The 10,966-nt window shown below is 44.1% G+C and overlaps 1 protein-coding gene across 1 annotated transcript in view; it reads right to left on the bottom strand.

The window, feature by feature from the left end:
* The window catches only part of LOC142803064 (uncharacterized), a 35,347-nt gene extending 25,347 nt beyond the window's left edge, over positions 1–10,000 (bottom strand). The window contains exon 1 of the mRNA XM_075888175.1: positions 9,928–10,000. Within this exon, the coding sequence (XP_075744290.1) occupies positions 9,928–10,000 (73 nt within the window). The remainder of the gene's footprint in view (positions 1–9,927) is intronic.
* Positions 10,001–10,966: the final 966 nt, after the last annotated feature.

Below are 10,966 nucleotides of genomic sequence, written 5' to 3' on the forward strand. Positions count from 1 at the left end.
CTTCAATGTTTGTGGAAATGACGATGCATGTTGCGTGGTAGTGGTTTGATGACAAAGTCATGCCTCCAATGACGTGGGACACGTTGTTTTCCCCTTATCTCATTGATAGCTTCGATGCCAAGTTCTGATAGTGTTGTCTGTCCCTTTTTAGTGATGGCGAGGCACTTGACTTGATTCGTGTGGTGTGCATGAAATATTTCTGATATGGTATTGTGGAGCCCCATTTGAAGTTGACGTTCTATGAGGGTCCACGGTGGAACGTTCAGAGCCTTCTTGAGACCCAAACGCATGACTGTCGATTTTGTGCTCGTCTGCTTTCAAGACCCTCAGGTAAGGAAAGCTATAGGTTATGCAACTGATAACAAATGCCTGAATGAGTCGCATTATGTCTTGTTCTTTCATTCCTCGACAAGAAGGTTGGGAAGGTGGGCTTAATTCGCATGTCCAGCAGCAGAAATTTACGCCTCAACAACTTTTCCAACCATTTTATCAGCATTCCCTGCAAAGTTCTTTTACATATTCTATACGCACACTTAGGAAAAACTGCAATACAGTAGTTACCTTTCCACAAATCCACACCATGTCCCTAAGAGTTTAGCTTGTGAAACAAACCTTCTTTTTTTACTTTTAGCCTTTATCACATTCTTGACAATAGTTGTTTGTCCGCCTATGTCTTTTTGAACATTACCAAGGCTTTTGACAATATATGTCACGAGTTTCTTACATATAAACGTAAAATGGAGTACTTATTGAAGCAAAACCTGCCCTAATGGTGGTTTTCGAATATAGATGTGGGACTCATAGCCTAATAACCCCGAGAAGTTGGAGTGGCGCCACCTAGCGGGAGGCTTGCATGACGTCATGGCATGGACTATTCGAATCATGCTGCGGCGCGCGTATGCATCACACACGCTCGCTTCGAACGCAGTTGCGCTGCCAGCGTTCACTTTTTGCTTGTCTCACGCCTAAAATAAATGACGAAAGCAGCATCAAAGATGTTCCTGGTAAGATCATGCAAAACCTAACATTTTTATTTCGGTAGAATTGCCAACGGTGCCTTTGTTTCAGCGTACAGGCTTCAATAAGATTTGTTATGGTGTCTCGCTGCGTACCTCGAAGATGGCTTCGATTCTCGACCTCATCAGCCCAGCCGCGATATGACGGGGATGAACAGCATGATGACGCATGTGCAGCAAAATAAAAAATTGCACGGTGACCACAATTACTCTGCAGCGTGCCTCGCAATCATGTCGCGCTTCTGAAACGTATACGACAGCATACTTGAATTTCAGGTCGCGTTGTTCACAACAAATCCCTTTAAAAAGATGTAATTGTTTTGCTTCCACAATTTGTATATGCATCGGACGCAACCGAGTAACTCCTGGCCGCTTTTTTTGTGCTCTCCCGAGAATACCACCGCGCGTTAGACTTTCTTGTATGTAGTTGCTCAGCTTTGATCACGTCATTTAGCTTCATGTTTTTTGTAATAATTTTGGTGCTCTTTTTCGCTAGAAAACCAAGCAGAGGTAAATTGCAGAAAATGCTACAGATTCCACATAGTTCACTGCATGCAACATATCCTAGCAACTATGCCGTCAAGCTTGTGAGTACCAGTTCAAAAAGCCACCTGATGAATAAATGTTTTTTACGCGTGATTACTCCAAAACAGCATCGATCTGTATATTAACTTAATGTGCGAGACTAATCGTTGCCTTATTGAGGCAAAGGACGTTTGATTGTCACGTGGGCCACAAAGGGGAGTCCGTCGATGAAATAGTTAATTTCGACTTTCTGGCATTTGCTTCGCAAACGATTGCTATCAGCAGTGCTCCTACGGGAAGTGAACACTAGCGTTTATGACGTGGTTCCCGTAAGTCAGGTTGTGCGACTATGCACTCCTGACGACTGATAAGGAGAAATATGTCCGCGAGGTCCGAGTATACCGACGTTTCAGATTTTGCGAAAAAAATCTGTGCTTTACAGGGTTACCATATTTTTCACTGCAATAAGTGATTGTGTAATATATACATATCCAAATAAAGACAGTCTCCTGCATCCCAAAGCGGAATTCATTTTATTGAGCTACAATAACTGCAGAGGCAGACATAACTTACACGGTAAATAGCAATGCTGTTAGTAAACTGAAAACTTCCAAATTTTAGTTGCAATACTTCGACTCAAATGTCTACTCGCGTAGTCTAAGCCAAGTTTTAATGAATTCAGAACAATTTAGCACGAATATTTTCTTATAAATAATTTCGTGGAGTACGTGCATGGTGAAAACAACTAATATCTCGCTGTTCTGCACCTTTTTTTCAAAATGGATTCTAGTTTTTGCAGCCTAGTTAACTTTTAACAGCAAGAAATACTTTCACTTTGTACCCTTAGGGACATGCCACTCGTTATTGTGACGAAATAATCAGCGTATCGCTGAAGAGTGGGTGCACGGCGATCATCGCCATGCGTCGGTGGCGGAGCAGGCGAGTCCTTGCCGTTGCGTCACTTCGCCATGACTGCAGGGACGCCAGTGTTCGTTCTCGGGGCTAATTCCTACTTCACTGAAGTTCCTCACGTAAAGCGCGCTCAGCCGCGAAATTCAGAACTATGCGGGGTAGCCAGCCTTTCAATATAAGCATTGTGTGTTTTTGTACACCTCGCAAGGGAGCAGCATCCCACTGTGAGTAGACTGATTGAGTGCACTGGTGAAAACGTGCCGATTCCTTAAATAAACTGATCAAACGCAAAAAAGGACTGTAGGCGTGAGCACGAGTTATGGAAAACGTCATCACGCAATGACGCCACCACTCGGTGACACCAGTAGCTAAGATTCAGAACGCAACTACTACGCCACATATTTATTACGTCATCACGTGCTGTCATCGCTAGGAGAAATGTTTCCGGTAACGAAAGTCAGTGCAAAACCGGGTAACGTGCCAAAAGCTAGCAATGCCTCCTATCGTGGTGGCAGCTAGTGCAAAGTAAACTTCGGAGAAGTAAGAGCGAGGAGAAAGAAGAATAAAGAAAGGCATGAAGATCAACTAGACAGGCTACCGGTTTGCAACCCTACGCTTGGACGGTAGGGGCTAAGAGGGTGAAAAAAGAGTTCGAAAAGAGGGAAGAGTTGAAGCTCAGAACCGAAAGCTTTCACATGGGGTCGGAGATGGCCATTACAAGAGCTGTAAAAAAATAACAAGAATAAGGTTTTCACCTTTGATTCATATTAGGTGAACGCATAGAGAACCCTGTAAGTTTTACCACGCAACGATGCTACGATGAGAATATTCGCACAAATAGATGGTAGAAAACGCAACAAGGGCTGATGTGCCACGGAAGTGCTTATTATGACGAAGGAAGAGCATAGCAATGCCATCCGTGCCACTCCTATGGAACCCATAGTGAATAATTTGTTACTGCAATTTAGCACACCTAAAAACAGCCATGCCTGAGAGTAGTTCATTTCATTTGATTGAACTAAGCCTCATTTATTGACAAAACATTTCGCAAATGAAGCGAGTATTTAAAAAAAAACAAGACACACACAACTGTGACTAACAATGGTGATTCAGAACAAAAAGGAGCACTGTATCTTCCTTCTTCTTCGTCTAACTTGTTTTGAATTATGAGTGCTGGCATATGGGCGGACGGCATGTGATGCGTATTTATAATAGCAAGAATGTAAATACGCATGGACAAGCTGGAATTGGGATTTAGTTAAAATAAACATTATAAACATTAGTGAGCTTTTGTTATTTAATGTAGAGCTCAGATCATGAAATCACAAGAGTGTGGCCATTATTGTCCACTTTAAATTCAGCGTTAGCTTTTAACGGTATGCAGCTCCATCTCATCTTATCACCATATTGTCTCTAACACAATCATTTTACGTGTATTTTTTCATTTTCCTCTATGTAAGGAAACAAACTGATATAGCACAGCCGAGCGGGTGTTGCAGACGTTCTCCTTAAAAAGGCGAAATTCTTCTCAAACATTTAAGACGTAGGAAAGCTCAGGAAAGGACCTATTGTACCCCAATGCATCGCAAAAAATTTGGCGCAAGTGACGTCCCGTTTATGGGGCAAACAAACCGGTACAGGGCAGACAAAACATCAAATACCCAGTCATGTGCTCTCCACGCTGGCTCGCTTCTGCTCATAGTTGTTGTGCCGGCGTAAACTTGGTACGTTGGCATGCAGTAAAATATGGCAAGCACACGGTTTCCAGGCTTTTCGTGCGCGACAGGGCCGAGTGCTGCGTGCTGAACTTGTTCGTGGAGCGTTGTTGCGCAACAGTGCAAACAGTCCCGGTACGAGCCGGTACGCACCCTGCAGCGACTCTCGCGTTCTGCTGGGTTTAAGGCTTTTCTGTTTCTTTGTCGTACTCCGATTTCCTGATATGCTGAGCGACTACATAGTCCGATATGCTGTTAACCACATAGTCCGGAAAAAAAGAAAAAAACGTTTGTTGGGTTTTCGTGTGAACGACACAGCCGCTAAAAATGATACTATGCAGTCGGCGCATGTTATGTACGGCGCGTCAGACGCCAAAGACAAAAGTTCCCGTGTGTTTTGAGTTGACAGAAAGGGTAAGAAACAACAGAGCGCACATTCCAAAGCGCTTCGCATGCGAATGCCATGCCTTTGTGATCATATTGTGCGTACACCTCGGCCACGTCTGTGTAGTGCACACGAGCAGATGGTTTTTGCTCTGCGGGGTGAAACCTTGAGGCAGTATTGAGCTCTGACGTGGTTAGACTGACAACCAGGCCACGCAGGCTCCTGATACATGACTTGAAAGGCTGCACCTGCCTCAGGGTTTCCCCCTGGAGAGCGAAACCTGTCTGCTCGCGCACTCTACCCAAACGTGGCCGTGGCTGCACGTATGCAAAGTTGCACCAAATAATTTCTGCGCACGCGCGATTTCCACCAAGTATACGCAGCAGCTGGGCAGTGTGTTGCGTTTGCGAAATTCTTATATAAGAAGCAGCATGCACGTAATAACTGCGCCGCTTTCACAGCGAAAAAAAAAGTATGCGAGAAAGTTTTGCGACTCACCAAGCACAAGCCACAAATGACGAAATATGTAGCTGCTTTGACATAGAAATCATCGTGAGAGCGCAACTAAACACGGCTCACAGTAAGAGACTGACGAGGATCGTCGTGAGAGCGCAACTTTGCAAGACACACACAGGAAGAGGCTGTCTGGCTGTTCCTGCGTGCCGTGTTTAGTAGCGCACTCACGATGATTTTTATGTCAAACCACCATCTCACCCAACAGTCAACTCTTTTAAAGTTTAGCTGCTTTTTCGCTAGACGATGGTGCGAGTGTTTTCGAGGTAGAAGCTTCATGAACTTGACACGTATTCCTTCCGCCATGTCTGACATGAGGATTGAAAACAGACTTTCGGGATTCTCTCGCATACTTTGTGTATGGATACCATTATTTTTTTTACCTGTTTGTTTTACCTTTCCAAAAGATATTTGTGCTTGCCAAGAATAGCGCGCAGCAACCGCATGTGCTGAAACGATCCACCAAACGTGTGCGCGCTGAATACCAGAAAACGCAGACATATTCCTAAGCCTGAGCGTGAAGTACGAGCGGACGGGAAACGAAATAGCGCCGCCGTGTTTATCAATGCGGCCAATCTTCTGTCGTCTCGACAATTGTGTTCTCAACTCAACCTCACATTGTGGGCGCGCCTTCAACGTATATCTCCTTGCAATACCTGCTATGCAACTATTGAAACAATATCAGTGGCTTAACGTGCTAAAACCACAGTATTACTATAAGGCATGCTGTAGTGAAGAGCTCTGAAAACATTCGACCATCTAGTGTTCTTCAACGTGCACAGACATGGCAGAGTACATGGGCCTCTGGCATTTCACCTTGATCAAAATTCCCCCACCACGGCCTGAATATGACCGGGCCAGCTGCATCGAACTAGCGTAGCATTTCTTTTAGGAGAATCTGCGACGTGGAATTCACCGAAATCCAAGTGTCCACGAGTTATCATAGAACATCCATGGATTCCACTTCGGGCTTTTTTTACACGCATCTGAAAAAAAATGCGCGTGTTCTTGAGCGTTATCTTGGGTTGTGGGCTGAGTTCCTTCTTGTGCGAAATCAGGAATCAGCTGCACCGCTTTTTTGTTAAATTTGTGCCTCTTGTGAGATGACGAGAACAATACCCTCACCTCCAGCGACCGTGCATTCCTGTGCTTGTCTGCCTGCTGCTCTGCAGAAATACTTCTCGCGGCTTTGTTCTACCGAATCAACGACACATGTCGTCAACACCAGAGTGCATTGATTCCAATTGTATTTCCACTTAAGTTCATTATAAAAGTAATCCCGGCTTATTCAATCATGCGCATTCTGCAACACGTCACACATCGGGAAATTTGTGCACACTGTTGTATAAGGTGACAGTGTATAAGGCTGAAAAACGCACATATGATCGGCATGCATGCTTTGAAAAGCGAGACTGCCCTTAGTCGATCATTCCGTTTTTGGGGGACGTCACAGATCACAGGTCGCAGTGCTATTTCGTCACAGAAAGTGGGTACTAAATCCCACTGCACATATGTACCACTCCTTCTACTACCTCTCACAACTCCTCACAATGCCCACGACTGCTCCCACTATTCTTCCCACTAGATTCCCACATAGTTCAAACCCAGTGCACGCCACCAAGCAGCTTCACTGTGTCATCGGTGTCCGCCAACTGGAACTGTCAAAGTTTTTTCTCATATTTTATATGTTGCACGCAATTAGAGGCACTTATTAGCGAGTGTTTTGTTTTCCATATTTTATTTTGTTTTCGCTTCTACACTTGCCAGTGTGTGCAACGGGGATTCCGAACTCTGGAACAGTCCAGCCGCAAACCTCCTGTGTAATGCAATACTTTGGTTGTGCTCACTTCATAGACCGTGATTGTAAAGGAATGGCCCTTATCTAATTGTCTAATTGCATTTGGCCACACTTTGGTCATAAGTTACCCGATTTTACAGTGATTTGCCGAAATAGATTTCGTACGTACAAAAAGTTGATGCCCCATATCATTTATTTTATTTATTTATTTATTTATTTTTTTGTATTCATACTGTCAGCCCAGGGGCCAAGACAGGAGTTGGGGTTACATATCTGGCATGTACAAAGAACATATGCGGAAATAAGCTTCACACTGTACGCTCAAGACGCACATTATATGGAAATAACAAAACAAAAACGCAAAACTATATCAGAGAACATCCCGCATAGGTCACGGATAAAAGGTCATGGATTTATAGATGACGGATTAAGTCACGGATTTATAGATGTAAAAAACAAAAAAATGAATAAATCTGAAGTGACTAGAACTCTACGTTTCAGGAAATTACATACGAAGGTACGTTAGGCCGACGCACCGCAGCATACGGTGTGCGAGCTGCAGTACAGACTATTTGACAGATGGGTTTCGGTACCACCGTATCAAGCTGTTAGCTTTGCCGTTTCAGATCTTTAGAAGCTACTACACGAGTACTGCAATACCTGGTGCGAGTAAATGTGTTCAGGTTAGTACATTCTAAGCTTAACAACTCTACTAATCCAAACGGTGCTTTTGAAAATCACAAAACATTCTTTTAACAGCCCAATGTGGCGGCGCCCACGTGCCTCACGTAATATCGTCAATAGCAGCAGTATCAAGAATGCGGTTCGAGGATATGTCATTAGCGGCCCGAAGCGCACTTGATGGTTGTCTTCCCTTATTGCTTTCTCAATAAGTTTGTGAAATGAATAGAAGCGTCTGGTCACAATTACTCTTTTTAAGCTCATCCTGCAGTGGGCATGCTGTAAGCATAATATGGAACAAGAATTCTGTATTTCAAAATGGGTGTCAGCACTGCAGTCATTCTAGAGATCAGCAACAATGTGTTTCTTGCAACTTTGCATGAAGCCACCTTGAGACGGGACCCGTATATCACATATGGGGAATGCGAAATACCTTCTATGGGCACCTACATGACATTTCGTCCCGATTTCTCACACTTCCCACACCCAACGCTCCAGCTCGAACTTTTTCCCCAATCCCGGCCCTATAGCTTTTAAGCCTTATGAATCTATTTTTGAAACATCACAAAAACTTTATATACTGCGGCCTAAACTAGATAGCCACCTCATTATTATAGTCTCGGTGCAATTGAACGGTTCACTGTGTTTATACATCAATGGTTAGAAGTTGCTGGGGCTACATGTGCCAAAATTACGATAGTATCTTGAAGCACGCCGTAATGCGTGTTTCATAATACTATCGTGATTTTAACCGGATTATGTTTAACCATCTGGTTTATTTTAAACTGCCTCTCTTGTTACCTCGTTGTAATATATACTAAATTTGTTATAATTGTCTAGTTCAACTCGTGCAGTGATTGCTTGTGGACCTCTACGGTCTATTTATCCGATTTGATAAATGCGGAATTATGCTTACTTATCTCAGCTGCATAATTTAAAATATATATTTTTCGTTTATTGACGGATTTCTAATGCGTCATTTTAGATGCGAAGCATCTTTTTGACTAGCCTGTATAACGCTGTCCCTCCGTATAAACGCACCGCAGGTGTTGGCCCGAAACCAAGTAGGTCACGCCACTGCTGTGCGTTCCCGTCACGCTCCTTTCGCAGTGCGCACTGACGCCACTAGAGAGCTTTAGTGCTGGGTACGCAAACTCTTGGGACGTTGCGGGCTTGGGGGCGCGCGGCGTTGCATACCCAACCCATGCCCAACTGGAATGCCTTATAGAGGCGCTCACGCAAACGCTAGCAGCACGAAGGTCATACGCGCTCGCAGTGCCATAGCGTCTTAATCGTCACGTAAGTTATATTGTAGTATGTTTACGATTTAAAATATTAAATTAAACTTACATAGTGACAGGAAGTAAACTAATTTCAATAAATTATTTTTAAATATTATGACAGTCAGCAACACGGAACAAAAAAAAAAACTTTTGCGTATGCGCCACACTTGCGACCGAAGCCGCCACCGTTGATGCCAAGTAATTCAGACGGCCGGACGCAGTCCGACAAACGTGACGACAGAACAACAGTGTAACTTGTAACTCTGTGTAACTTTTAGCTTGTATGTATACTTTATTATGTTAACCTGTTATCGGGTACCAGTTTGCGTTTACCGTCCTACCGGAATGTGCCTCTACCAATGTTTTGAGCTCATCATGCGTAAACATGTACGTCTTTGCGTTTTCGCAAACCATAAATGGTTATGCTAACTGAATTTAAACTGGATTTAACTTATATAGGAATGAATCACCGTTGCGGCAAAATCACGAGACTTTTTTATCGCAAAAAGTGAAAAATACAAGGTTCCTGTAACGATAGTGTCGGCATCTTGTGACACTGCGTGCAACCACAGCCATGAACATTTTGGCTTACGCGTAATGTTTTAGAGGTCAAACTGAATAAAAATGCTACTAATTTGTATAACGCCGCTGCGTGGTTTTCGCACCAGACGTACAATGCACAGTGTTTCTGAAAAAAATATATAGTGATTGTCTGGTTCACTACGGCCATGCTAGATGGCGCCACCTATTCAGCTGATTGGAGGGCTTGCATATTTTTAGTTTTTATGTTCCAGGCGATTCTAGCCTTGTCAATATGGCTGAAACAATGTAATCGCTATTGGTGCTCGCACTTTGTCTTATTTTAACTAGACGGCTGGAGTATCCGCAGTGCGGATACCGTGAGTTCCTGCGAAGGTGGACCTTAGAAAGCGGCCTATCCATGCTGTCCGAGATTTGGTGCATTTGTGCCAAGATATTTGTATAGTGACTCACCACTATAATATTTGTGCTCAAAACTTATAAGTGAAAGTGGTGGCACGGGCTAGCCTAGGCTTTGCTCGCCGTGAAGGTGAGTGACATCACGGGTAACATGATGCACCAGGGCAGCTCATCTCCGCTAGGAGGCCAGTGGTGGCAGCGTTGTTTATGGCCGCGCAGACGCATCGCCCCATCGCCCCCGCGATCTTGCGACGCATCTGTTTGGGGATTCGCGCATGCGCAATACCGCCGCCCATACGTCCTGGGTACGCAAGCCACTTAGGTACCCAGCACTAAAACGCTCAACTCTCTCGTCTGCCGCGTGCTCGCTGCGGTGCCCGCAGCTACCGCCTCGTCCTTTCACCGGCAAGATTTTTCAATACCGGCGCTTGCTATAACGCCGACTCGTTGGATCGCGCGCATTAAACATGACGCGCGCCTAACGCACGCATAGAAACATATTTGTACGGGTCACCTATAACGCCAGCGCCAGCCATCACTTCAAACGAATATTACAGCGCTCACCGCAGCACCCCCGGCACCGCCGTTCAACCCTTGACGCAACCCGTGCGCTACGTTGCTGCGCTACGTTCTCATCCCATAAGGCTTCACTTCGGGCAGACGACGGTCATTGTTTTTTTTTATTTAGTGATGTTATGTGGAGACGACCATTCCACTTATAAATTTATATAATACGTATTACCGGTAAATATATACTTGATAGCTCATGGCCGGGTAGCCAAAAGGTAGTAACGGTGGAAGAAAGACAGTGACCACTGCAGTTACTACCTATTTTATAGCAGTTACTAGGTGTACACTAAAGTCGGTAGTAAACTGGCAGCAAAACGTTAGTAACGCTTGAAGCTAGTCTGCTAACGTAGTTGGTAAATCGCTTGCAAAAAGTTAGCAAAGCTCCAGCCCACTTTGTCTTTGGTGCTGGGTTTGGCTAAGTTAATAAAAGTTCAAGAAAAGCAGAATGCGTAGAAATTACTATTTGCTTGCAGTTGCTACATTTTACTAACTTTTAAATGTGAAGCACTTCTTAGCGAACTTCGGTGACTTTGAGCGTATCTATCTATCTATCTATCTATCTATCTATCTATCTATCTATCTATCTATCTATCTATCTATCTAAGCTAACTTCACATGTACCAAACACG

Source organism: Rhipicephalus microplus, chromosome 3 (assembly GCF_043290135.1).
Source record: "Rhipicephalus microplus isolate Deutch F79 chromosome 3, USDA_Rmic, whole genome shotgun sequence".
In the NCBI taxonomy this organism is placed as follows: Eukaryota; Metazoa; Arthropoda; class Arachnida; order Ixodida; family Ixodidae; genus Rhipicephalus; species Rhipicephalus microplus.